Genomic DNA, 27,907 nt, shown 5'->3' with positions numbered 1-27,907 from the left:
GGCCGGGCCGGGCCGGGCCATCCCCGCCCCGCCCGTGGGCGGGCGGAGCCGCGGGGCCCCCATGGCGGCGGCAGCGGAGCGCACGGACGAGTTGGTGCGGGAGTATCTGCTCTTCCGCGGCTTCACTGCCGCCCTGAAGCAGCTGGACGCCGAGATCAAGGCGGACCGGGAGAAGGGTTTCCGGGTGAGCGGCGACTGCGTCCCCGTTCCCGGCGGGGCGCTGGGCGCGGGTGCCCCCGGGAGGACGCGCTCCCCGGGCGGGCCGCGGGCGCCTCTCCGCGCTCCAGGGCTGGGCGAGGGGAGCGGGCCTGGCGGCGGGCAGAGCCCTCGGAGTGCCCGCACTCCCCCGCCAGAGCGGCCGCCCCGGCCCGGTGGCTGGGCTGGTGCCGGGCCCGGCCGGCCGTACGGGCGGGATCCGCATCCCGGGGGCGCTTTGGGACGCGCAGCTCCTGGCGGGGGCTGCAGCCGGTTGGAGGCTCCCCTCCCTCGCGGCCCCGGAGCTCCGTCAGCGCAGGACGGGGCGCTCCATCCCCTCCCCTGCCTTCCGAGCCGGGGGCTGCAGGTCCCAGGGCCAGCCCGGCCCTTTGTGGTCCCCGCGTCAGACCTGTGACCGCCAGCGGATTCTCCGCTTCCAGAGGAGACCTGCTGACCGAGAGGGCAGGGAGATATTCCTTTGCCTGCATCTTTTCTCGGTCATGAGATTTTTATCCAGCGGCTTTAGGGCTCAGCTCTTTAGTTTGTATGTCTTGAGTACTAGCTGCGCTGACTAACGTGTGGAGATCGGCACGGAATCTGCCAGTCTCAAAAATAGTTTCAGTCCTTTGTGTGAGCTTCATATTCCTTCGCTAACAGTTTTGGACACCAAATGTAGTGCTTTGAACAGTCCGATTTTTCTTTGACCAGTGTCTTAAGCACTACTTTTATCATTAATAAAGCATGTTGCTTTTATTTTTTAAAACACCAGCACTTGGCTAATGTTTAGAGGTCGGCAAAGAGCTGACTTAATCAGAATTGTTGTCCAAGAAGGGTCTGCTGGGGCCACAAACTTCAGTTTTCTATATCTGTAGGAAGCCACAGGAATAAAACTTCGGTATGTCCTAAGATGCTAACTGATGAGAGGAGAGCAAACCACATATTAAACAATCTTTGGTTTTATACAGGATGCAGTTTTTTCTTTTTCTAATGCCTGTCTTGGCCATCAGAAACCACTGAACAAAACATCTATTCCCACACCACCATTCTGCCTTATTCATGTTGTGGAAATGATTTCCAAAGAGATAAAAAGACAAGAAAAAAAATCCTTTTGCAAAATTTTATGCCTGCCCTGTTAGTAGATGATGTTATAAAGATAAAGGTGCTTCAAAGGTTGCAATGGAGCAGAACTGACTTGCTCTTTCTATTGGCTAAATGCAGTTATTTTTCCTTTTAGTCTAAAAATATTTTTTAGGTGCACTTGAGTTTTCAACATTAAATCACTTTTTTTTTATTTATTATCAACTGACTCTTAAAAGAGGTAGAAAGTTTTGCTTACTTGCAAGAAAACCCATCAATTGGGTTCAACAAAGTGATATTTCTGTCAAAATCTGGCTATGCTCTGTCATATTTCTTTTTCCTTCATTTGCAAAGTGCTGCAGAGGGAAGGATGCTAATGCAAAATGCAGAGTGTTTCCAGCATTAGAAAATCACTAATGCATAAGGATTGTACCATACTACTTATGCAGCTAAAGCTTCTCAGTTACAGAAAAAAAAGCTAAGTTACAGAAAGTCTTGTGCCTCGAGAGCCTTCACATGACTGAAGTCTTCCCTGTTTTGCCCTCTCTAGGTGGATAAGATAGTGGAGCAGCTGCAGCAGTTTGTTCAGAGCTATGATCTGGCTGCCCTGCGGGATTACTGGAGTTATCTGGACCGACGCCTTTTCAGCCGTTTGGAGGACGTGTATCGGCCGACAGTGAACAAGCTCAAAACCAGCCTGTTCCGATACTACCTTGTCCACACTATTCAGGTAGTGTTTGGCTTTTAGGCTTCTACTGTATAAAGGTCTTGGTCTTTGGAAGCAATAAACTACCCTTGTGAACCTCTGCCAGGCCTGCTGGATTAGGAACAAGCAGTTAATGTGTCATGATTAGGAGTGTGGTATGGAGTTTGATGCAGACTCACGTGACAAGCTTGTGTGCAGGATAGGGGAACTTGGGCAGGAGGGAAACATGGTTTGCTGGGTGCAAGATATTTGCACTCACATAAAGACGGGTATAACAGTACTGCTAACTCCAGCAGTCCTACTCAGTCCTACTCAGTTAACTTAGATACTGGCAGAGAACACAAGGTTCAAGCCGGAACAAGGAAATGTGGGAGAGAAAATGAATGTCTTTTTGCTTGCTTTGAATAGAACAGAAAATAATGAGCTTAAAATGGAACAGATTTTCTGTTCAAACCTTGGAAAGTCAATGGAGTATATTCTCCCCTTGGTTCTTCTTGGTTCCATTCCCCAACTGAAGATCTGGGTATTGGTGGAGGAGGCAAAATCTAATGCATCTTCCTGAAGCATGTTTTTTCATAGTTTGTTTTACCACGTGCTTACCCTGAGGCATGACAGCCCTGTCTGAATAATGTGTCAGATGGAAACCTTTTCAAGCAGCATCTGCTGTAGAGTTGAGCAGTTTGAATTATACTTTGGTCCTGCATATGAATGCTCATGTCTCACTGATGTCAGTGCACTCTGCACTGTTTAATTGAAAATCAGTGTGTTTGGTTTGGTTGATCTCAGCCTTTAAACAGGATTGTGGTGACTAGAAAGAAGGTTGGATTAAGTGCATTTGTGAGCTTCTCCTAGTGTATTTGGGATTCTTTTGTTTCCTGGTGAATCTGTAACCAACCACTTGTTGTGTCAGGGTGGTGAAAATAGTTGTTATTGTGTTCATAACAAAAAGCAAATGCTCCTAGACCTAATCTGGTGGCATTAATGGAACTGTGAGCTCTGTTCTTCTTGCTGTGTTTCAGAATGGCCGCAATGACAAGGCACAAGAGTTTTTCCTCAAGCAGGCCTCCGAGCTCCAGAACCAGGCGGAGTGGAAAGATTGGTTTGTCCTGCCCTTCCTCCCTGCTCCAGACTCCAACCCCACCTTTGCTACCTATTTCTCGCGCCAGTGGGCAGATACATTCATCGTGTCTCTGCACAACTTCCTGAGCGTCTTATTTCAGTGCATGCATATCCTTTTTTTGCAACTAATAGTTAAATCTCCCTTGCTCCGGTGTTATACTTTAAACAATCACGCCAAGGATATAGTACTAATGGAACTTCCTGCTTTCAGGTGATTTTTTTACAGCCAAGGCTTAGTAGAAACTTGATGTTTACCAGAGGATGTTGGAATAGTTACTGCTCAGTTATCTGATTATATGTTGTATTCCCTGGGCAAAACAGTTGTGGTCATTGTTGATGTTGAATTTTCCTGATGTTAGTGACTAGAAATCTTGTGCATATCTTGTTCTGCAATGGTTTTACTCTTTGCTTAACATAGTACAAAACAGGCATACAACCTTGGGTCGTGATCCATAACTGTACTCACTTCTTCTTTTAGATCCTTCTTTGGGTACATTATGTTCACAACATTGCCTAGTGACAGCTCATTATAATAGAGCAGTTGATTGTTGGCAGAAATAAGTTTTTTGCCCTACGCTACAGAGTACTATCTTACTTGTTTGGTGATGGGCAGGCTTATGCTGCAGCTGGAATACAGCTTGTCTTGAACTGTTTCTTCTGTGTACAGTAAAGCAGTAACAGAACCTGTCTTGCCCTCCACTTCTGACTCTAAAAAGAAATAATCTAAAAAGCCTTGCAAAGTCCACGTGAAATAGTTTGTGCAACAGCAAAGTAAAAAGTTGACTTAAGTAGTTCAGCTGTTGCTAATCTTCTGGTCATGCACATACTTTTTGCTTATTGTATGGACTGGGGAGCTTTGTTTTTACAGATAAATGGCCGGTATGGAGTGCTGGCTTTTAGAATTAAGCCAGGTGCACACAAGTTATTGCCTTGATTTTCTTTAACATTGCTTACCAGTTCCAGTCATACTGAACTTTGAAGCTGAATGTCTCAGGAGCAGTCTCATACAAGAAGAAAATGAATCGTTGCGGCATAAGGTCAGAACTGAGGTCACTCTTTAGCTGCTGACTGTGTAATGTGAGTTTTGTAAAATTGATTCCATTCATTTGAGAATGTTGTAACAGCTCAGTTTGGTGCGGTTATTCTAAGGCAGATTCTTTCAGTCTTTTGTTTTATTTTGATTTATATTTCAATTGTCTCCAGCAGACTTAGGGTTGTGATCATATTGTGAAATGTGTGTTTAGGATATTCCTGTCCCTCTGCTGGAGGTGATTATCTCCCCTCCTTCTGCTGTCTGACAGGTGACTGAATACTATACAAACTCCTTTTCAGTTACACTGCAAAGTCAAAACAAGGTGAAACTAGTGGCAGGTTAAGGGTATATGTCGTAGAGTTATAGAATGGGTTGGAAGGGAGGTATGGCTGATTTTGTGAATAGTATTCAGTCACTTCCATATTTTAGCTGATAGAGCACTAAATTCTGGCAAAGAGACAGAAACTGTTACTTCTGAGATGGCCCCTTCACCATGTTTGATGTGCTCTTAAAACAATTTAGACCAACTAATGGAAATGTGCATGTCTGTTTCCCAGCTCTAGATCTTACAGTAAACTGTAAGAAGGGTATATTGGTTCAGACAAAATGTTGCCCAGGTCCATGTCTTGTGTTTGACAGTATCATAAGCAGATACTTAGGAAAAGGGTGTAATAAGGGTCAGTCATTTCCAAGTGTAGCTTCCATTAGAGAAATTTGTGAAATCTGCAGCTTAAGAACTTTCTAAACTGTAGATTACATGTGGATGATCACATACAAGTAGGACAGCCTGTTCATGTAAGGAGAACTTTAATTTCACTTCCTCAACCATATCAGGAAAAGCTCTTTCTATATGAATACTTCAGTAAAGTTTGTTACAAAACATTGTTGTATGTTGTGTTTCCCGTTTGTACTGTTTTAATAGCTGTTCAACACTGTCCTAAATATTGAAGTAAAATAGAAAAATTGATTTCAAAAGGGAGGCAGTTTTTGGGGAAAAACACCAAGATTTGTCACTGTATATGGTATGGAGTTAGTAGGTCAATCAAACATTGACAGGAGAGTTCTGCAAAGATGGTCAGTGAATAGAGACAGAGGATAAAGTATGTTTTGAAATAGAGCTCTTTTATTTCCTCAAATTTTGTATTCTTTACTTTTAGTCAAAGCTATGGTTTGTGTTGCATGTTGGCTGATATCATTTGCAGTCTGGATAAGATTTTTCTGGCAAATCGAGAGAAGTAAAACTAGACTTTCCCATTTAGTCAACTATTCAGGTCAGAGGGGGAGCCAGCTACCTCTAGAATACAGGTTTTAAGAAAGGATGTCAATAAATAGCTAGCTGAAATTAAGTAGTGATTCTGTTTTATGCTACTGAAACAATGCAAATACAGAAATAGCAAGATAGATTTCTAAAGCTCATTTTTCTTCCTGTATTTTCTTTCTTTAAATACTATGTTAAAAAAAGAGAAATATATCTGAAAAATAAATGTACAGTAACAGAAAAGCTGGAGGAACTCTTTGTATGAGTAAGAGTCACAAACATAAACCTCATCTGTTCCAGAAAGCTGTGTCCTGAGGTTCCTCTCTGCTACAGGGAAAAAGAGATGGCTTCTTTCTCCATTATGTGGGAAAAAATCTCACTGTCATGCTTGGGAGGGGGTTGCACAGGGTATGGAGCTGGAATTCAGGGTGACCTGGTTTCACTGACCTTGGTGCACCCTGCCAGTTCAGCAAGCCCTTGGCTGTGGGAAGAAAATTACCTTCTAGGCTCCATGCCTGCATTGCCCTGGCCTCAATCTGCCTTCGCAGAGAGGGACTGGTAAGCTCTGCCCTGCCCAGCTCTTGTTTTCCCAGCACCACTTATGTCCCCACAGGGACAGCCTGAGGAGAGAAGGGTTTTAAGTAGGCTCCAGTTTCATGTGAGTGAAGTACTGATTGTTTTGAGTAATTGGACTAATGTGGTGCTCAGCCAGTCCACAACGTTTTTCCTTCCCCACCCTTCTAGAGCTGTTGAAATAAAAGGAGTAAACCACTTCAGTGAGTGGGAAGGAGGTAAATATCAGTGACCTTGTGTTTACTTGGCTCTTTTCTCTTGTGGTAGCTGTTTGCTCTGCAGGCTGAATCCTCCCGCATGAAGAAAGAGGAACTGGAGATGGAACAAACAGTTATGCATCACAAGTTGCCTGCATATGTGGCCAACATGGATCGACTAGGGGACTCTGAACTGTGAGTGCCTGCAGGAGAAGAGCTGGGGACAGGCCATGCTGCTTTTGTTGGGTCAGGGAGGTTCCTGGAGGGTCATTTTCATGTTCCCTGCCCTGGGATTCAATGCAGAAGGACATCCAGGTAGAAATTACCTAAATAAGTTTAATGGAATTCATGACAGGTGTCTCTGCCATCATTTGGGGGGTTCTTGCAAACCAGTGAGACCCCAAGCACACATGGAAGTGATTCTGCTCTGCTGTCAGCATTGCACCAAGGTGTTCTGGGCACCTAGGGCACGGGTATTGCTCCAATGAAATGGAGTGTCTCTTGATTCCAATTTACTTGAGCACCTGCAGTGCCATAGGTGAATGCCCTGTGTTGTTTTGTAGATACTGTTACTGTATGACCCTAAGGGATTGTTACACAAGGATGTTTTCTTGCTTTTGCGAAGTTAAGGGAAAAGGAGCTTCCCTTCTGTGAGGCTCAGTTATGTGCAGAATTCTGCATGAACTTGCTGCAATTAAAAGTGCATTTTTTTGGCTACATCTATTTTATTCCAGAAATTAGGCAACATACACAGTGATACAGCTTCTTTAATTGTTATTTTTTTACCCCAGTACAGGATAGGAATAGGATTGATTAAATTATCCTGTTACCAGTGCCAGATAGAAGTTGTACTAGGTATACACACAACATATTTTAATCTGAAATTTGTCTGATTAAATAGAGTTAAGTGCTTAATGTCTATTGAACTGTCTTGATAACTGCTCTGCAATCTTTGCACAGGACAGGCTACAGAGTTTAGTTTGTGATATGTTTTTTTTTTTAACTATGTGGAAAGCCCTGATGCTATCTGCATGTATGGAGAAGTGTGACATGAGGGATGGAGTAATTTATTCCTGTATTTATTTTTGTCCATTTGAATTAGAAAAACATGCCTAAGAAGTGGCATTTCTTGTATGTGCAACTTTTCTCTTAGTCTGTGGGCCAGTTCTCGTGGCTTATTTTCATGTCGCTGCTTAACACAAAGCCCAGCTTTGGTAGAACTTTTGAAGAGTGGATAGAGACAGTGAAGATTATTGTATTCCCCTTGCCCTTACTGCCACTCTGCTCTCAGAGGAAGCTGTAGCAAAGTGAGGTCACACAGTTATGTTCTGGGAAGCAGCTGCTGCTCTTGTCATTGTGGACTGAGAAGGGAGGTGTTTATAATCACAGAAATGGGCTGTAGCTCTTTTAGTTTCTTTTGTACTGGATTTTGAGATATTGAGGGCCTGTGCTGTAAAATTGTTGCACATAACTTGCTCATTATAAAAGGGTGTTCTGTGAAACATTGGATACTGAATGTCTCTCAGAGTAGGTCTGTTTTATTCTTTGAATTGGGAACCTCATCTGAGTAAGTTCTACAGAAATCTGACTTCCCCTTAGGGTTTTTCTAAACAAACCAGATGGAGTGGAAGGAGTTTTAGGTGGCCCTACAGGGGATTTAGCAACAGTTTGAGCTCACTGTCTCAGTGGCATCTCTGAGAAGTGAGCTTTTGGTTACAGTAACTATAATGACTTGCTCCAGGCACTAACAGGGTATTTTCAAGTAGTTTTTGAGTACATAGTGGTTCACTGGCTTGGAAATGAGCATCTGTCTTCCAGTGGTTCAAACAGCTGTCACTTCACTTAACTGGGTGGTCTTTGATCAGGTTGCCTTGCTACACTTTCATACTCTGGTGGTGTTTTGTTTTTCTCACTAGTGATATGACCTGCAATCAGAGGAGTACAGCACATTCTCTTCAGTCCCGGGGAGGCTTTCTGTCCTCTTTTCTCTCCCAAAGCAAAAAGGGCCCTTCCAGACCAACCCATTCAAGTGGGGCTTCTCCACTGCAGACTGGCAGTATGCTGCTGGGGAAGAAAGAACCAACAAATCACCAGGTAATTCTCAACTGAAAGTTGCTCAGTCTCCAAGGAGTTAACTTGCAGCATGGCACTGCTCCAAGCTTTTACTTCCACCTGAAAAATTAAATGTCCTTTCCTGCCTTGCAAATGTATGCTGCGCCTGAATGCAGCATAAGAACAGCTGTTGTTTTCTAAGAGCTTGTGGAGCCCTTGCAGGTGTTTGGTTGCTTTGCTGCTTCTTTTGCTCTTTGTTCTATGGCCTACTAGGAGCATGACTTTTCCCAGTCACTTCTCTGCCTTCCAGAGTGCCAAAGGAAAAGAAGGAACAGTGAGCTGTAAGGATGGGAAGAGCCACTTCAGTGGTTTAGCGGCAGGCGAGTCCAGTTCCCTGCAGCAGCGGCAGAAGCGCCTGCAAGAGCATGGGAAAGAAAGGAGGGAACTGTTGTCGAAAGGGACCTTCCAGGTACTGCACTGCAAGGCTGGGAAGCAGAAGGCTTGTATTTCTGTAAAACTAAGTGGTAAAACACGTGCAAGTGTTTCATTTAAGCTTTAGAATTGCTAGTCAGAAATAACTGTATCAAAGGTTAATGTCTGTAGTTAATCAGCTCCTTCTGCACTTGGTTTATTTATGTCCCTGGAAGTTAATCAGTATTGGTATTTCAAATGGAGGAAGAGTTATCTTTTGTCTTCATGTTTTTCAACGGCCTGGTCCTGAGGCTTCATTAAGGTTTCATTCACTTTTAATGGTTGTGTTCAAATACCCTGTTAAAATCCCCATTCCTCAGTGGTAATGGACTTGGCTCACTCATCCAGCCGAAGTGAGTTCTCTTCCTGTAGGTTCTTATGCTGATTTATGCAGGCTCTGTGTGGGGCAGTGATAACTAATAGAAAATTTTCCTGGATAAGGAATGGGAATTGCTTTCCTAGCAAGATTTGCTCTTGGGAGTGTTTTGTACTTATTATTGCAGTTTTGCCTGGGGGTGTGCCCTGCTTTAAAGTCTAATAAAATAATAAAACTGTCCTGGATTTTAACTGCTGAAGGTCAGCACACTACTTCTGTTCACCAGTGTGTTGTCCTGCTTTCAGCAGCCATGTTGTCAAAAAATACATAGCACAGGCAGCATCTCAGCCATTGTTGTTTTGTCTGTATGAGACATTCTGCCCTGTGGAGAGACAGTGCTGAGGGACTGTTGCCTGTTGGCCAGTGTGTGGCTGTTCTGTGTGTGGGAGCGCTGGTTAAAGAGATGTTACTCTATCACTGCGCATTTAAGGCCTTGAGAGAACGTTTTTATTCATGGTTCATCTAAAACACTTTCAGCATTGATTGGAAAATTGCAAAGCCTGATTTCCCAGTAAGTTTCCTTCGACTTTTCCTTTTTCTGTGATGTTCCAGGTTAAGGCAGTGATTTTTGGGCTGTGTAAAGATTGGTCCTTATACTCTTGGGGGCGCTTCATACTCTAACTTTCTCTTGTACTCAAAGAGTGTGAGCAAAAAGGAAGCTGAAAGGTGGCACTGTTCCTTTCACATAGTGTCACTGGTTGTTACCTCCCCACATTAACTAGCAGAATTCTTGGATTTATATCCCAATCTTTTCCAGCTCTGTAAGTTCAGATGATTTGATTATGCAATTCTTGATCCATGGTCCTGATGAGAAGCTACTATAAATTAGGCAAGCATGTGTTACAGAACAGGAATTCATAACCATCAATACCAATACCATTTTGGGGATACTTAATTTTCACAGGGTGGTTTATTAAAAAAATGCTAGCAGATGATTTACCACCTTATGTGCTGCATCTGCTTCTTGTTCAACTTCTGGTGGCAAGGGAAGACTAAGCTGCTTCCAAATATTTCTGCAGTGCAGATCTTGTCTCATCCAGATACTGTCACCTCCTAAAACTGCATTTGTCCTGTCTGCCCTGTCAAATTAGATTGTCAGCTTTTGGACTAATGTGTTGGCTCTATTGTTGTCATCAGTCAGTTTGCTGCAGTGGTAGCTCCAGTGTGCAGTCTAAATCTCTGGCAGATGAAGATAATCCATCCACTGGGGCTTGAGAGCCAAGCTTTTGTGCAGGTTTGCTGAACTGCATATTATACAGGCTTAACTTATATTGCTGAATGCAAGAATTCTTGAAATATGTTGATTTACTTGTGAACTTGTGCTCTAATGGCATGTAAATGGGCCTCTGATGTTGGCTGAGGTATGCTAGAAATTTTGCCATACTTTTAATTCTTAGAGGAAATTGTATAGGCACGTGGAGGGGGATACAAGGGACTCAACAACTAAGCATATCATATTAAATAGCGCATTTGTGCAACACAAGGTCCTTGTACTCCTGGCAGGAGTGTTGGTCTGACAATGTTTCTGTTTTGTTGCAGTTTCTTTTGTTTTTCTCCTAGCAGGCTGGGGTAGCTGAGGAGCTTGATATGGAGCTGCTTCCTTGTATTTCACACAGGATTTCTTCCTTCAGGGACAAAGTGCTGAGAAGAAAACAGATACTAGTGTAGCTGAGGCAGAATCATGCTCAGAGCTGCATGCTGAGCAAACAGAGACTTCAACCAAAATGCCTGGCAGCAGTGCAGAGGCTGTGGGGGTTCGGCAGGAGCAGCCTTTCATCGTCCTGAGCCAGGAAGAGTATGGGGAGCACCATTCATCCATCATGTACTGCAGGTAATGCACTGGCAGAAGAGGGCTGTCTTGTAGAAGCCTCTGCAGAAGGATCAGCTGTGTCTGGCCTCTTTTTCCCAATGTTTGTTCTGTCCAGCACGTTGGATGTGCACTCTCAGTTGCAGGGTAGTCAAGTCGGTGTGACTGAAAATAGCGTGTAGCTTGTGCAGTGAGAATGGACAGAGATTTTTTGGACAGACATTTTTGTGATTGGGCAGTGCTAGCCAGGAAGAAACTACTTTGGAAAGCAGGTATTGCTTAAGGGTATTATGCTTTGCATCTGGAGCTTAGTGTGCTTCATTGTGCCAGTTACTGTGAAGCGAGCAGGAAGTAGTGCAAGAAGTTCTAATTCCTGCAGAACGAACTGGTGTGTGGCCAGGACAGGAAGGATTAGTGGGTTGCATCTAAGAATTTGAGGGAGAAAAATATCCCATCAGTTTCATTCTACACCCAGGGTTGATTGTTCTGGACGGAGGGTGGCCAGCTTGGATGTGGATGGGGTCATCAAGGTTTGGTCTTTTAACCCCATAATGCAAACGAAAGCTTCCTCCATTTCCAAATCTCCACTGCTGTCCCTGGAATGGGCCACCAAGCGTGATCGGCTGGTGAGTAGTCTGCGTGTGGAAGAACAGAAGATGATTTGGGGCTGTGTTGCTACATGTTGCATGTTCACTTTTAGACAGCTGCACTGTGGATAAAACTGGGGCAGCAGTTAGTTTCCAGTTTTAGTGGGACACAGGGAACCAAAGCCTCTAAGGTCTAAGAAGAACCAGAGTGGGGAGTGTATGCTTTGTATTGAGCAAGGACATCACCACCACTTGCCCTGAAACAGAAATTCCCAAGCTGCAGTGTGGGTACAGCTGCAGGATAGAAGTAGTGCCTTTGTGGGAAATGCCCATCTTGACACAGATCAGACAGCAACTAGTAAAATCAGGCAGAGGAACAGCCTGTGGGAGGCCTGCAACAGAGAGCTGTGGAGCTTTACTCATACCCTGAGCCAGCAGCAGAAAAGAGGTTGTGGGGGTGTCATTTTACTTGTGTAGGTGTGAAAAAAGCTCCACAGCCAGTTTTAGGCTGGACTCTTAAGAGCTGAGGGTCTGTGTGTACATAATGAGCTTGGAGCTTTTTTAAATAACATGGCAGTTTAAATGTTTCCTGTATCCCTTTTTCTCTAGTTCTAGTATTAGAGAGGAGCCTTAAATTATATGCATTCCTCTGAGTCCTAGAACTGTTGCTAGTGTTTCATGCCCTCCCTTGGCAGATACGGGGTTGTATGAAGAGGCTGGCCTGCAAATGAGGCAGTATTTTTCACATTTTGGCACTGACAATGTGTGGCTTGCTAACCCCAAAATGCCACCTGTGAAAAGCTGGTGCTACAGCTTGTCTTTTGCTTTTAGAAAGCAAGTTGTAGATCCAGTTGTAGTGCTTTGCTTATTGTGATGATGTTTCCTTTGCTTTGTGGAATTTATATACTTCTTGCTAACGGAAAGATTCTTCATTCCCAAGTACATGTAGGATTTCACCAGCAAATTAAGCACTGAAGTGACAAAGATCTGGCTTGGTCAATTTTCTTTTATAATGCATCTCTCAATACCTTAAATTTTAATTAAAATTGTAACACCTCTGATAAAGCATGTGTGAGCTCTTCTTGATGATTTCATCCTCCAGTGGGTGAAAGGAGTTGGCTTCTGTTTGATTTTCTCTTTAGCATGCAGTTAGCAATCTTCAGCTTCTCTTTCCTTGGACCCCTAGATATTGAGACTCCATACATGTTTTGCATCCTATAGTGTTCGAGCTATGTTCTAAAAAGCAGTGTTTATGCCACCTTGGTGCCTATTAGATCTTTTTCTCACTGGGAAGCAGGGTTTTTACTCTGTCTTCTGTGGCTTTGGGGTTAGTCCTACTCAGTGTGATTGCACAGGAAGACAGGATGTACCATAATGGAATAGTATTTAGTCTGAATGCATAAATAGAAAAAAATTACCAAGTCTTGGTGGCTGTTGGCCAGCATCATTATACTGCTCACTTACACTCTTTCCATCTACTTCCTTGCTGGTTTCAAGCTATTGCTTGGCAGTGGGGTTGGAACAGTTCGTCTTTATGACACAGAAGCAAAGAAGAATCTCTGTGAAATCAGCATTGATGAAGACATGCCCAGGTAACTCTGGAATACTGATTTCTGTATATAAATATAAATAAATGTTGTTGGTTTTAATAGTGAACATCTCAATGTTCCTTCTGCTTTTCTGCAACTGGACTATCCAGCCTTCGTCTAGAGGGCAGTCTCTGCCTGAGCAGCATAAAACTGCTCAGTTAAATGGGAGACACTCAAAACCAAGCACATGAATCCTGCCCTCCTTTAGAGTGCACTGTGTCTTGCAGGGTCTTAATAGGAGAGCTCATATGTGAATGTTTTGCTTGAGGCAGCTGCAGGAGAGAGGTGATTCAGACCATGTGCCTGTGTTTCAGGATCCTCTCGCTTGCCTGCAGCCCAAGTGGTGCCTCCTTTGTCTGCTCTGCAGCAGCCCAGAACCTCGTCTCCCACATTGACTTCTCAGTTATCAACTCCGGGGGCAAAAGCATGAACCAAGTTCCTGGGAAGCTGCTACTGTGGGACACTAAGACAATGAAACAGCAGGTACTTGCTGGGTTTCTTTCCTTTCTCAGTCTGCTTGCTAAGAATGAGTGAAGACACTCACTTCTGTTTCAATGTGTATGAGCCCTCTTTCTAAATTATGCTGACTTTCTTTCCAACACCTTTCTTTATCCTCTTTCCTCCTTTCCCCTCTGTCACATTCAGGATAAAAATAATGTAAGTAGCTGCTGGATTGGGTGAAGTTTTTTTGTTTTATTGGGGTTTTTCTGAGGCATTCTTCACAATAGTCCACAGGCTTGTTTGTATCCTGGCTGCACAGTTTGTGACAGGAAGTATCCCAAGTGGATTGAATGATGCTTTGCTCAGACTTTTTCCAGTTGAACTGTACTGAAAGGTTTTCGTTGCTGCTCTTTCCCTTGCCTTCCCTGTTTTTAAGTGAAGTGCTGTCCCTGACATGTAGGAGAAAGCAATGTACTCAAGCTGATGCCTGCCAGAGGCTGGTTTTGCAACCTTGAGGCCATTGCCAAGAAAGCTGTGGCTTGACTGAGGTGAATTGCTGGTTTAGTGTCACAGTAAAATGCTGCTGCCAGACCTTGCAGTCTGTAGTCATTAGAGGTGTAGGGCTCCAAACCAGAATTCTTGTTACTAAATACCATCTTTCTTTCTTCCTTCCTTCCCCTGGAGTTCAGCTCTTCAGCACCCCCATCTCCATTTCTTAGCATTAATGTAGATTTTCCCTTCCAGCTGCAGTTCTCCCTGGAGCCTGAGCCGATCGCTATTAACTGCACAGCCTTCAATCACAATGGCAACCTTCTGGTCACCGGGGCTGCAGATGGGATCGTTCGTCTCTTTGGTACGGTGGAAAGGGACCTGAGGGTATTGGTGGATAGCCATTGGTGAGGCCAGATGGACAAGACTGGCATCTGGGCTCGTATCACAAATAGTGTGGCCAGCAGGATGAGGGAAGTGATTGTCCCTCTGGACCTGGCACTGCTGAGGTTGCACCCACCTCAAACAGCGTGTTCAGTTATGGGCCCCTCACTACATGAAAGACATTGTGGGGCTGGAGCATGTCAAAAGAGCAAAACCAAAGCTGGTGAAAGGTCTGGAGCTGCAGGAGCTGGTGTTCTTTAGCTCATGGAAAAGGAGACTGAGGGGACACCTTACTGCATTCTACAACTACCTGAAAGGAGGTTGCAGCCAGGTGGGGGTCAATCTCTTCGCTCAGGTAACAAAGATAGGAGGAAACAGTCTCAAGCTGCATCAGGGAGGGTTTAGATAGGATATTAGGAAAGCTTCTGTCACCAAAGGGATTGTCAAGCACTGGAGCAGGCTGCCCAGGAAAGTGCTGCAGTCACCATCCCTGGAAGCATTTAAAAGATGTTACAGATGGGGCACCTAAGGGTATAGTTTAGTTGGCAGTGTTAAAGTAGTTGGGCTTGATTATTTTGGAGGTCTTTTCTAACATAAATGTTTCTGTGAAACTGAGTAGTGAGGTTGCCCCCAGCAGGGAGAACCTGACTGGCTGCCCCTAGCAGGGAAATAGCTGTAGAATATACTTGGAGACGAAGGTGGAAGGCACTGTCTCCATAGGAGCTCTCAGGAGTGAATTGACATAAGCTTTTTCTGGAGGACATTGGCTGGAGTGGTAGTGCTGCTGGATTTGTTGTTTCTCTTCTGCTGAAGAGGAGAGTGAATTTGCCCTTAAGCCATGTGGTCTTATGCTGTGCCAGATAGCAGTACCACTAGAGGCTAAGTCGTGAGGAAAGCAATTAATGTGAGACCTTCCATTTAAGTGCAAGGGCTTCATATCAGTCCTCCTTCTGGGAGCAATTTCTGTTTCTCAGGTTTTTGTTCTCTTCAGCCTGTTCTTGCAATAAAGGCAGTTCAGGCCTCCTACTTTGAATGGGGAATCTGCTTCTGGCACAGGTGAAGGCTGCAGTCCCAGGTCTTTGGGAGGACAGAGCTGTCAGCAGCTGGGAGGATGAGCAGGATAACAAGGGGAGGAGGAGTGCCAGTGGTGCTTGAATGCAGAATGCCTGCAGTTGACAGTGGAGTGTGTGAGCAGGCCTGTAAAGTTGAGTAGTTACAGAGAATGATTTTTGTGGCCAAAGTGGAAGTGGGAGTATAGGCACAGGGTGCTGGGACAGGATTGGGCTCTCCCAGGCTGGTTTGGAGGGCTATCAAGGAGACCTCAGGAACATAAAAGGTCTCTTTTATGTCTTTTTATGAAGACATAAAGACACCTTTTATGTTCCTGAGGTCTCTGTGTGAGTACAAGGAGTGTTCAGTACTGGTTCTCCCCTCAGATATGCAGCAGCATGAGTGCGCCATGAGCTGGAAGGCACATGATGGGGAAGTCTACTCCGTCGAGTTCAGCTATGATGAGAACACAGTCTACAGCATAGGTGAAGATGGCAAGGTAGGCTATAGGTGACCTCCTACTGGTCAACTGGCAGAGAGATCACTTCTGGAATCTTCTCCATATGGTGGAGACAATTGTAAAAATACGCTCAGATTCTGGATGAAATGTAGGCTGCTAATTGCAGTCTTAGGTGTGCAGTACCACCCTGCTCCATGCAATTTGCAGAGAGAGTGGCTGAAAAAATGTGTTAATAGTTGGAGCTGTCTTGGACCTTGTGTGCAAATCCTACTGTTGGTGACATCCCTTTCTTAGATAGTCCATGTGAGGATGGCCTTTCTCTGCCTCTGACATCACCACATTTGAGATCTGGGATTCACAGGGAAGCATATCTTTGACCACTTTGCATAAATCTCATTAGCAGCTTCCTGTTGTTTATAATAAACACTCAATTTCTGCAGTTCCTCAGTCTTCAGCAGTAGAGGTGTGGCTCAGGGAAGGACCTTGGCTGAGGAGTTAAGTAATTCTCACCAGAGTTCTGCATGCAGTGTGGAAGGACACATAGGCAGTAGTGCTTGAGGAAGACAGGGCATATCTTTACCTGGATAGAAGGCACTCTTACAGCCTTTGCAGCCTGTGTTTTATTAATATAGCCACTTAGATATAGCTACCAAAATGCCATCTTCTGTTTGTGAGGAATACCCGCTATTTTGCTTAAGAGCAAAAAAAGGCAACTCTACTTGCATCCCAGTTAATTTCATTATATGCTTTCATCATCTGTTTTTCTCATTCTAGTTTATTCAGTGGAATATCCATAAAAGTGGCTTGAAGGTGTCTGAGTATGACCTTCCCAGGGAAGCAACAGGTCCTTTTATTCTGTCTGGGTACAGTGGCTACAAGCAAGTCCAGTTTCCACGTGGAAGGCTTTTTGCTTTTGACTCTGAGGGCAATTACATGTTGACATGTTCTTCTACTGGGGGAGTAATTTTTAAGGTAAGTCTGAGAAGTGATGGGGAGTACTCTTAAGTATGTATACAAGCTCCTGTTAATTACAAGGGTGCAACAGCAGCCACTGTAAGTTCTTAAGCAGCATGTACCCATCCTTGCTCTGTCAAAGTTGCTGCTCAGTTTCACACACTGTGTATTTTAGCAGTGTATGGTGTACAGCAAGTGTTTGAGTCCTGTGTATGTAGCTGGAGTATTTGTGCTCCTTCTTAAAGTTTAGTTTTTAGTGTCCAAGTGCGTAAGACAAAGTTTTAATTACATTTTTAATATATGGATGCATGCCAGTTCAGTGCAAAATGACTGGTGCTTATGTTCAGTCTGCCTTCTGTGCTTGCTGATTCTATGTTAGACCCTGCCTGATTCTCTTCCCTTACCATCTACTGAAATGAAACAAAGGGTAAGGCTGAATGGTCCTGAGTGCCCAAATTTCTGTGCTTCAGTAACAAATTTTACTGATCACATGCCTATGCTCTTGCAAGGCACATTAGATGGAATTTTTGCTTTGTATCTGGGGCACTCAGAACACCTGAACTAACCTGAGCTATAGCTTAGGCTTATGTAATTCCCATCAGTGTATGCTCTTAGCCTGCCTTGTTTAATTACTGCAGTTCAGCTAATGTCAAAAGTTGAGCTGCTTGAAAACACATGCTTCTGTAGTGAGACTGGAAGCTTCCTTTCATGTATCTGCTACACACATGTCAGTATCTCCCTGATTTTCTGCGTACTTATGCATGCTCTTAGAGATACAGAGTCTCTATCAGGCTTTTGGTTGTCTTGTCGGGTGCATTGCCCCCCACTAGAAACTTACCTCCTTAAAATCTTATGCTTTCCCTTTTTTTAGTTAAATGGTGAGGAAAAGGTTCTGGAGAGCTGCCTTTCCCTGGGAGGACACCGAGCTCCAGTTGTCACTGTGGATTGGAGCACAGCCATGGACTGCGGGACATGCCTCACTGCTTCTATGGATGGAAAAATTAAATTAACAACCTTACTGGCTCAAAAGTCTTAACCTGGACAGTACTGAAGGGGGAAAGACCAATAGATTTGACAAAACCAGTGTTAACTCACAGGAACAAACTGCATGGGAGAGAAGACAAAGTCCCTCTTCACATTGTAGCTTTTGCCTCTTGATAAATACATTTGCCAAACCACTGTGCAACAGAATGCCAGTATGGGACTGGATCAGTGGCAGCACTGAAAAATAAGTCTTCACTAATCCATTGTGGCAGCTGGACTTCCCTCTGTTAGGGACTCTTGAGTAGCACGTGGCTAAAAGGCTGTGGTCACGTCAGGCTTCTGCAGAAGAAGGTGAGGCTGAAGGAAGCAAACATGAGGCAGCACAGTGCATGGCCATAAGATGACTCGAACTGGAAAGGCTGGTGAGAAAACAGAATATTCTTTGGGTATAACATTTGTTGTTATGATTTTGTTAGTTTTTTTTTTTTTCTTCTTCTTTTTTTTTTTTTTCCATAAAAAGAAAATATTCCCTTGCATTTGAACTCTATGCTTTGTTCAGCAGTTGCGGCAAAACACGGAGAGTGGTGAAGGCACCCTCATGTGCCAAGTCTCTTGCATGCAAAAAAGCCCTTGTGTTTTTACCAGGTGGTTCCACCACACCTGCACACCAGGGTGAACCCAGACATCCAGGAACAAAAACAACTGTCTTTGCTTGGATGTATTTTGTTACCTTGCCATATGTATCTGGCTACCAACCAGAGCAGAAATCCTGAGTCAGACTTTGAAATGCTCATGCTGGAGTTCAGAAGCTATGTAATGCCTAGCAGCTGGTGGACAGGGGGAGGGAGGCCAAGACTAGTCTGGCCCTGCTGTATAGGGCTCTCTGTCACTGGAGCTGTCTCTCCCCGTAAGCCTCCCAACATCAGGGCAAGTGCTGTGCTCATAGTCTTTCAATGGACTAAGCAGATACATTTCACCTGTTTACACATTGCCATGGAACTTTCTCCTGCTTATGTCCTTGGCCTGTATTGGGAGATTATGGTACTGTTGTTCCTTGGCAGAGCATATGCTGCTGGAAAATAAACAGCCATTCAGGAGCTGTATGGGTAGCCATGCACATAGACAGCTGTTAAAGGGCATCACTGCTGGAAACTGAAATCCTCACTACAGGCATATTCATGCTACAGGTACCTGTTGTCCATGGAGTAACTTGCTCCTGCTGGCTACACTCATCAGATAACCTCACCTTCCATTTCAGGGGCCTCCAAGGTTGACAAGTCCCCTGCCGGACTGGCATCGAAGTACAGGGTTTCCACCTCAGTTGGATGTGATACTAAATGGTGCAGCTGTTCTTCATGCCAGTCTCAGCTAATGTCTCCCCAAATACAGTGCTGACTTTGAACTGGCTTCAGGAATTCCCAGGGTTAGTCTGTGAGTTTAGAGAGCTCTCAAATGGGAGCCTTTGTTGGCCTCTCAAAAGGCCAAGAAAGATTGTGGCTGTATTCTGAGCCCGGCAGGGTTGACTACATTGCATAGGTGTTTTAGAATTTAAAATCAGAAAATTATAGAATGGTGCGGGTTGGAAGGGACCTAAAGCTCTTCTAGTTCCAACTCTCTGCCGTGGGCACGGCCACCTTCCATTAGACCCGATTGTCCAAAGCCCCATTCAGCCCGGTCATGAACACTAACATGGATGTTACTTTTTTCCAGATGTTTTCTTCCAGCCCTCACAGAGGGTCGGTTGAGATTTATGGGGAGAGACTACTTGCAGGTTTGCTTCATAAGTAGGACTGAAGCAGAACAAAAACTCCCAAACAGGGGAAGTATAAAAAACGTGCGCTACCCAAAGGCTGCTAAATTATGCATTAGCCTAACATTGATACCGTGCCAGAATCCTGGAGGGAAGGAATGAACATGTTGTTTTGCTAGAACAATGCAGTATTCCCGGAGGGGCTTCTCCTCCATCCTTGGCCCAGGCTCCCCTCTCCTCGCTCCCCGGCACAGTCCCCGCGGCTCCGGCAGAGGGCGCTGCCCCGGCTGGGGGCGCCACCGCGGGGCCCCAACGGAGCGCTGGGGGCGGCGCCGGGCCCGGCAGCGAGGCCGCCCCGGGGGCTCGGAGTCGTTCCAAACGACGTTCCGAACGACGTTCCGAGCTCCGCAGCTGGCCCAGAGCTGTGTTTACTTCTTGACGGAATCTCGAGGGGCGCGCAGCCTCACTCGCCGCCCGCTGCCTGATCAAACACGGGGCTATGTCGTGACTTGGGTTTCAGGGCGGCTAGGGGTGCTTTTCCCGTTCCCGGCACTCCCGGTCGGGCGGGGAAGCGCTCTGGGCCGTGACGGGCGGACGGCGGCCCCGCCCCTGGTGCGCATGGCGGCGGGCGCGCGGCGGCGGCGGCTCCCGGCGTGGATGGGAGCGGCGGGGGACGGGCAGGCGGCCCCGGCTCCGGCCCCCAGCGCCGGGCGGCGGCGGCGGGCGGCGGGGCGCAGGTAGCGCCGCTGGGGCGGGCGGGGAGGCGGCCGGGGCGGCGGCGGGAGGGCGGGCCCGGGCGCTGCCCGCACTGAGCGGCCCCTGTGCCCTGCCTAGGCCGGCGGCGCTGTACTGCATGAACGAGGCGGAGCTGGTGGAGGTGGCCCTGGCGGTCCTGGCCGAGGTGAGGCGGGACCTCCGAGGGTGGGCCCGGGCGGCAGAGCTTGGGAGGAGGGGCGAGGAGCGCTGCTGCCCGCGGTGCCTGGAGGGGACAGGCGGGAGGGCCCGCCGGGTGCCGCTCGGCTGTCTCGGGCCCTGCTCTCCGTGCCGGCAGCGCTGCCGCCTTTGCCCCCTCCCCCGGGCGCTGCACGGCCGGACCGCGGGCCGGGGCCTGGCGGGGGATGGGGCCTCACGGGGGTGGCGGGCTGGCCTCCACTCGGGGCGCTCCCGCCGGGAAGGCACGCACTTGTTGTGTTCCCCCTGGTCAGAATCTGCAGTGCGAGGAAGGTGAAGAGAAGGCCCGGTCCAGGAGCGAAGAGGAGCAGGAGCTCCCGCCAACACCAGACGAGGTTCCTGGAAGCACGGCCAGCACGGATGGAGGCACTGACCGCGGTCCGGCACGTCCATCCCCTCCCGGTGCTGGTGCTGACGCGGAGAGGACAGGCGGGAACGACTCTGAGGACGATGTCCTGAAATACGTTAGGGAGATCTTTTTCAGCTAACAAGTCTTCTGGCTCCCCAGAAGAGGGCATAACGGGGAGGGTGTCCCCTCCCGCGGCCCCGAGAACGGTGGCAGGAGGCCCTGGAGGGGGCTGTGGGTCTGTCTGCCGTGTTGGTGTCCTGTGTAGCTGGTAGGACACCCATAAAGGCCAGAGAGGGAAAGGAAGGAGGTACTCAGTTCTCCCACTCTTTCCTGAGCTCAGTGGGATTTGGCTCTAGATTACGATGCATTTGTTTCTGTTTCACATTTCAGAGCACGGACAGATTAAAGAGGACGTTCAGATTTCTGTGAGTATCCCTTTGGTGGGTCGGTGTTGGGCATGGAGAAGAGCAGGGAGTTGCTGACCTGGAAGACCTTTGCTGGCAGAGCGACATGGTTATGGTTCAGCCTTGAGGGTTCCCTTGTCCTTATGGTCCCTCTGTCACAGCTGCAGTGGCAGGCTGTTCCCTGGTGCTGAATTTGCCTCCAGACTCCAGCAGTCCTCTCAATGCTGAGGAAGACGTGCAGGAGCAGACTGGCAGGGGCCAGGACTGCCCCGAGGGGGCAGACCCCATGGCAGCGTGCATGGGAGTCTAGGAAGCGATGAAGATGGCTCAGTATCCTCTTCCCAATCCAAAAAGGGGATGAACAAACCACTTGAGGCCAGGTGTGAAAGCATGTATTGAAAAATCAGTCAAATCAGCATCACCAGCCTCATCCCCACCATGGCTGAAGCAAGAGAGAAAACAGACCCTCATGTCCCTTGAAAAAAATTCACTCATCACCAAAGGATATCACTGTTAAGCAGGCATTCTTTGTTTACACAAGTTTTCCCAGCCATTGGATGAATTCATGCAGTGTATATTTACAAGGCTGTTGCATATTCACTACACAGACAAATCAGTAACATAAAATGCCTATTTTGAAAAATGATTATACAAACAGGACTTACCCATTTCCGTCTTTTCTGCCATCTAGTATCCTTTAGGGATTATTACAACCCCTTTCGGGGTTTTGGTGGTCGTTCCATTGTCTTCGTGACTTGTCCATTTATTGCACCTTCTTAATTGGTGCATGTCTGTTACCTTGTTTCCAAACTACAAAACTGATTCTTTCTTGGTGTTATTTCTCTATCGTCCTAGATGGCTTTCTAAATAGCCTTGAAGGTTGCTTGTTAATTGGCTGCTTATTTAAGTGATATATATCCTGTCTACTTACAAAGAAATTACGTATTTGGTTACATTTTCCTGAACATTTATTCTGTTTTTAAACTCCCTTTATCTTTGTCATATTGTAGGGCTAAAGGTATTAAAAGCATTTTGTTAGTTAATTACAGATTTAATACATACTATGAAATACTAGCAACATTTTTTACTTAGACTAGGTATGGACTGAGGGCTATGCCTACTCTGTACTGGTTCTGCTACCTTCACTGCTCTTTGGGGCCAGAAGTGCTGTCACTGATGCTGTGCCCCAAACTGAGGAGTGTTACAGAGTGTACCTGGGAAGCTTCTGTGGTGTGCTGTGGCTGTTGCTGTCTGCTACCAGCTTGATGCAGGACTGCTGCACACAGCAATGTGCCAGAGCATGGCTCGACATGATCCTTTGGACTGGGAATCAGATTTTTTCTCGGCAGTAAAGCTGTATTGGGATTACTATTTTAAATCATGTTACTGATAGCTCTTGCATCTTCTTCACTGTCAAATGTTAGTGAGCAGTACCTCCTTACTTAAAGGCCTTGACACATTTGTGTGCTTGGCCCAGCTGAGGTACACAGTGGCAGTGACAATCTGGAGCAGTAGCAGAGCCTGAGTCCCAAGCAGTGCCAGGAAGCCTCCAGTGAAATCAGAGGGATGAATCCACTGTGAGGTTTGCAAAAGAAACATACCCAGGCCTCCAGACAGTATTATCATCTTGATGAAGGATATGATGCGGATCATCTTCCATTCCTCTCTCTGCCCTTCACAATTCCCAGTTAAAACATAAAGGAGGTAGAAGGGAATGAAGACGAGGCAGATATACACACAAACTCTGGCTAGAGCCATTTCTGGTAGACTGATGCCTATTGCCTGTAGATGCTCATTGTCCAGGCACTGTAGCTCCCCAGCTGTATCATTCCACAGGCAGAAGTTGTAAAAGCCAATGCATTTGTCAGGGAGGTTCACCAGGTTTCCCGCTTCGTACAGCAGTGCATAAGACATCAAGACCAAGGTCCCAACAGTCAGCATGTGGAGCAGGTTCTTGGTACATCTCTCTTGCAGCAGACCCATCCTGATGCCTACATGCTTTCTTGCTACCATGGTGAAAACTGCTGTGGGGATGCCTGTGGCAAAACACAAAGGGAGGACTCCTCAGTTATTGCCTCTTATGGCACCCTTCCCAAGATGGGCTCTGAGCCTTATGGCTGGGGTCTAGGGATTCCCCTTGCAAATAGGCGTTGTCTCAGTCCTACCTAGGACTGTGCTACACATGTGTTACTGGGTTGGGGGGGGGGGTGCATTTGGTGCACTTCTGGTAACAGCAAAGGAGGCTTAATGATGTCCATGCTCGGACCAGTACTGGGAAGAGAGTATGACTCAGCCCCACACATATGCCCTTTGCTGTTGCCCATGGTCTCGCTGGAAAAGAGGCATTTGTCAGCAAACTGCAGGGACACGAGGAGAGAAAAACTGCTGTCTGGTAAGAAGCAGGATAAGAGCTTTTCTAGAATAATGCATTTCTTTCAGTTTTTATGAGACATGGACATCCCTTGTGATCTTTGGACTATTGAGTAAAAGAAGTAGGGGTTAAGAGCTATTCTGGGAAAATGCTTTTCTTTCAGTTGTGATTAGACATCCCTTGTGATCTTTGGACTACTGAGTAAAGTGCAGACATGACAGGATCTGAACTGCAGGGCTGCCCTTGCCTCCCTGCCCTTTTCCTATAGCTCTGGGACACCCAGTGGCATTGATACCACCCATTTCCAGCATCTGAGGTCCACATGCAGGTCCTTGCATGCCTGTAGATTTCTGAACACAGCAGGACAATACATGCAGCTCTGCTGCCCACTGAGGCTGGCAGACATGGTGTCCTGAGGAGCAGTGCCCTACACAGACAGGCAGGTGCCCAGCTCAGAGGGGCACCCTGGATCCACCTGCAGCCACTCACCTTCCTCTGAGGCCTAGGGACATGGGTGCTACTGAGACACACCTGTGATTGCCATTCACCTTGCTCCTCTCTCAGACTGGTTGGCAAATCTGACTCTGCTCCTCTCCCCAGAATGTATACTGTCCTCAGTGCCGTCTTGCAGGCTTCTGCTTCACGCTGTAAAACAGGGAAGTGGCATCAGGAAAGAGTATCACTAGCTGCACAGCCACCTGGCAGTGAAGCACTGTTCACCCAAGTCTGCAGAGAGGCATAAACACAGGATTCAGAGACCTTGGCTTCAAGCTCAGCCTCAGGCCTGAGTCTTTGCAAATAACTCTTCCTCCCTGTGACAAGCTTTATCTGCTAAGATTAATTTACCACTTTCCTTCAAGAAGTTCACATTGGCCCTACTGTCCCCTTCCACTGCCTATTACCCAGTGGTATATCCTTCAATCCTATTGGGCCATTTACTTAAGAATTGGACTCTGGGTCCCTTCCAGTTCAGAATAGCCTGTGAATCTGTGATACCTTGGATGTCCTCCTAGACCATCACCCAAAGCTGATGGTGAATTTGGTACAGCCTCTGAGTTTTTAAAGTGCCAGGAGAGACTCCACTCAATCTGTACTCAGCACCTGGTGGCAGTGCTGGTGATCTTTCAGCATCCCTCTCCCACTCCTCATCTCTCCTTGGAAACTTGGAAGTAGAGCACCTCTGTTGAATGAGCACAAAGATGAAGCTTCTCAGTCCCAAACTTCTCCCAAGAGCAGCACACACACAGCATGGAAGGGGGGGTCACAGCGTAGACACCAACCTGTCCACTTCCCCTTGTCACTTCTCCCTCACTTCTTGTAGCATCCCTTGGAGGGCTTCTTCACAACGGGCTTCTGGAGAGACTGGAAGGTCACATAGAGGGTGCCCATTGTTCTGAATCTGCAATGAAGACACAAGCAAACAGGAAAATATCTATGTTTGGGCACAGACTGTGCTGCAGAATGAGACCTCCATTTCACCATGGTTTGTCTTGCCCTTAGTATTGCCCCTTGATTTGTCTGTCTTACACATGATCTCCTGCACCCAAGCATTGCTTCTCTTCCTCTCCCTGTTCCACAAGGGCTCACACCACTCATTGTTCTCCCTGCTGTCCTGCCTCCCAGCCCTCAGAGGAAAAACAAGCTGCACTTGGAGGGAGTTCTTGGCTGGCTGACCTGGTCTCCAGGGATTTCTGTTAGACCTCAGGGCTGGGACCACTACAGCCCAGCTGACTCTTGTCCCTGCTCTCCCACCAACCCTTGCTGTCATATTTCTTTAGGCAGGTTCCTGGGGAAGGCAGGCTTGTAGAAACATGACTTTTTGTTCAATCGTCTCATGCTCACCCCCTCAGCATCCATAGAATATAAAAGCTATTAAAAGTTGTCCTATTTGCACATGTTTACTAGAGAGGGGGCAGAGAATTAAATTCCTATCAGGGTTGTGGTAAAATATGGCAGGGATGGAGGACAGCCACCTGAGAGGCCCTGTGCTGCTGTGTGATCTCTGCATGTATGAGGACATGGGGAAAGTCCATGGTATCTCCGCCCTCTCCCAGAGGGCACATTTTCCCAGCGATGTTCCTCTCTTTACTGCCAAATTGCTTGCATCTTTGCCTCCTGTTGCCTCCCCTGCCCAGCTCAACCCAGTAAGTAAATCCCTGTCCCTACATGTGACTGGTAGGACCAGAAATATGCCTAGGATGTCCCTGTGCCAGCTTGGATAGAGAACTCGTGACTAGTCTGGAGGCAGTGAAGGCTGAGACTTGGCACCCTGCTACAGTGCAGCCACAGATAGGACATTTGTGAGCTCTGCAGCTCATCACTGAGGCAGGTTTGGCAGCAGGTTGGCTGAGAATCAAGGGGCAGACAGGAAAGGGCTCTCACCCAGTGTACAGCTTGGGTTTTTCTCAGACAGTGCCAGCCTCGCTGCCTCGAAGGAGGTGTCTCTGCCTTTGGATGGGAGACACTGAGGCCTTCCTCAAAGGTGCAAGAAAGAGGAACCTGAACATGGCACAGCGAGCCCTAGCCTGGATTCAGCCTTCTTGTTCCTGGACTGGAATTGATGAAAACACTGTGTTTCACCATAGGAGAGCTCTATGTCTCAGTCTCCCCAGCAGAAAGTGGCCCTGTGTGAACAGCTCAGGCACTCCCTGAGGTCTCTGTGTGGGAAATAAGGCTCCTAGGCACCCTCTGTGTTTTGGGGCTGCACAGCCCTTTCCTCTGCTGCTCACAGGCAGGTGGGCAACCTTCCCAGGCTGGGGCTGTGCCTTCCTCCAGCAAGCACCTGGCGGAGCACCTGGCTAAGGGGACAGGAAGGCACACAGCTCTGGCACAGAATCTGGCCTCTGTGCAGGGACAAGCATCCCTGTGAGCCACCGGATGCCGTTTCAGTGGGGCTGAGTGCAAAGGGGCAGGGGAATGGGCATTTCCTTTTGCAGTGAAGAGCCCCCCAGACAACGTGGACTTTCCTGCATCCTCTCTCCCTGGCTGCTGAGGAGAGAAATGCTGTACAAGAGTGATGGGAAAGTGTCAAGCTTTGGACATGACACTTTTCTTTCCAGACATCTGTCCTGTCCCTTCACCACTTCCCCACCCCAGCTAGCCAGATCGTCTTTCCCCCTCAGGCAGGATCGGCTGCAGACAAGCCATGGGTGAAGATAGGCCACTGACAAGCTAAGGATTTCTGATAAACAGAAACCAACTAGTGGCAAATGGAACTAACTGGGGGAGAACTGCCCTTAAAGCATCTTACAGCAGGAGAAGGACCCTACAAGACATCTGCACCCTACAACACCACTTCTCCTAGCAGTTCCTCCCAATGCCAGTGACATTAAAAAAGTGGCGGTCTCTGGAGGATACTTACAGGCTGCCCATTTGGGTGGGTGTGGAGCTGAAACGCGCTGGAGAGGGCTGTGGTGCCGTTTGAGGAGCCAGGTCGGTTGGTGACTGCTGTCAGTCCGGTGCCGGCTGGTGTCTGTCACCACAGCCTGTTTTGTCATGTACAAATAGAGTTATCTGCTTTCTCTTTCGGTTCTGAGGGCCGTGCTCTTTACTGAGTCAGCTGCATATGACCACGTAAACAAGCCAAGCCCAGCTCCACAATCTGAGCCAAGGTCAGGTTTGGATTTGCTTTCCTTCTCCCTGCTGTGCTAACCAGCACAAATAACTGACCAGGGTAAGCTCATAGATTGTTGTGCTATTAGAGTAGCTTGGGTGTCCAGGAGGGCTTAGATGAATTTGTTTAGTTTTGTTTAGACACTTCTTTAGAGGTGACTGTCCCAGCACAGACCTCAGTACCTCAGCAGTGCCAGAGTTCACTGCCAACATGGCTGTTACTGCACTTTGGACACTGATCCCCTCCCTCTGCTTCCCAGACACAAGGCCACCCAAGTTCCCTTGCCTGCAGCCACCATCCCTACACAGTCACAGTGCAAGGTGCCAAGGTGCCTACTGCTACAGGGAACCACTGAAACCTCAAGTTATGTAAGGGGCAAAACTCTCCTTCCTTTAGTTCTCCTGGGCAGATTTGTATGTCATACTAGCAATCTTTGTGGTGGGTCTGTTAGGAGGGCTGTGTGTTGATGCATGTGGGACACCTAGCCACGAACCTGTTCACAGATTTTCACCTAGTAATTCCATGTTTAGGCATGGTCTAGAAATCTCCATGTGGTACAATGTATTGTGAGCCTGTAATACTGGCTCTCACATCCAAGAGCACAAAGTAAGTGGAAAGAAAAATGGGAGGAAGTCCTAAGAGAAGCTTAGTGGACAGAGACATGCAA

At 47.0% G+C, this 27,907-nt stretch overlaps 2 protein-coding genes across 6 annotated transcripts; one reads left to right on the top strand and one right to left on the bottom strand.

Moving 5' to 3' along the window:
* Positions 1–40: 40 nt before the first annotated feature.
* On the top strand, positions 41–18,309 carry WDR91 (WD repeat domain 91). Its single transcript, XM_083860242.1, has 15 exons — positions 41–184; positions 1,823–2,002; positions 2,998–3,205; positions 4,052–4,134; positions 6,229–6,353; positions 8,075–8,252; positions 8,521–8,679; positions 10,689–10,888; positions 11,340–11,490; positions 12,949–13,043; positions 13,355–13,523; positions 14,226–14,334; positions 15,791–15,903; positions 16,639–16,836; positions 17,690–18,309. Exons 1-15 carry the CDS (start codon positions 62–64, stop codon positions 17,852–17,854), a joined length of 2,256 nt encoding a protein of 751 aa, XP_083716368.1. The 5' UTR covers positions 41–61; the 3' UTR covers positions 17,855–18,309.
* Positions 18,310–21,395: 3,086 nt separating this feature from the next.
* TMEM140 (transmembrane protein 140) lies at positions 21,396–27,291 on the bottom strand. 5 transcript variants are annotated; one of them, XM_083859793.1, is made up of 5 exons: positions 26,989–27,291; positions 24,908–25,026; positions 24,729–24,807; positions 24,113–24,272; positions 21,396–23,292 (listed from the first exon to the last, which is right to left on the bottom strand). In XM_083859793.1, the coding sequence occupies exons 3-5, from the start codon at positions 24,774–24,776 to the stop codon at positions 22,670–22,672; spliced, it is 831 nt and encodes a 276-aa protein (XP_083715919.1). In that variant the 5' UTR covers positions 24,777–24,807; positions 24,908–25,026; positions 26,989–27,291; the 3' UTR covers positions 21,396–22,669. The 5 variants fall into 5 exon arrangements, with proteins under 5 accessions (XP_083715919.1, XP_083715921.1, XP_083715920.1 ...); XM_083859795.1 differs by having other exon boundaries at positions 24,176–24,272; positions 26,989–27,290; XM_083859794.1 differs by having other exon boundaries at positions 24,155–24,272; positions 26,989–27,288.
* Between the last annotated feature and the right edge of the window lie 616 nt (positions 27,292–27,907).

The sequence above is a fragment of the Zosterops lateralis genome (genome assembly GCF_965231275.1).
Source record: "Zosterops lateralis genome assembly, chromosome: 4".
NCBI classification, from domain to species: Eukaryota; Metazoa; Chordata; class Aves; order Passeriformes; family Zosteropidae; genus Zosterops; species Zosterops lateralis.
This window is presented reverse-complemented; position numbering and strand designations above follow the sequence as displayed.

Excerpts from the sequence above, each read along its gene's own strand:
- WDR91 (XM_083860242.1), top strand. The coding sequence starts at position 62 with ATGGCGGCGGCAGCGGAGCGCACGGACGAGTTGGTGCGGGAGTATCTG. Across the intron at positions 10,889-11,339 it reads TCATCCATCATGTACTGCAG|GGTTGATTGTTCTGGACGGA; the intron begins GTAATGCACTGG and ends TTCTACACCCAG. Across the intron at positions 13,044-13,354 it reads ATTGATGAAGACATGCCCAG|GATCCTCTCGCTTGCCTGCA; the intron begins GTAACTCTGGAA and ends CCTGTGTTTCAG.
- TMEM140 (XM_083859793.1), bottom strand. The coding sequence starts at position 24,776 with ATGAGGAGTGGGAGAGGGATGCTGAAAGATCACCAGCACTGCCACCAG. Across the intron at positions 24,273-24,728 it reads ATCACCAGCACTGCCACCAG|CGTGAAGCAGAAGCCTGCAA; the intron begins GTGCTGAGTACA and ends CCTGTTTTACAG. Across the intron at positions 23,293-24,112 it reads TAGGCCTCAGAGGAAGGTGA|GCATCCCCACAGCAGTTTTC; the intron begins GTGGCTGCAGGT and ends GTTTTGCCACAG.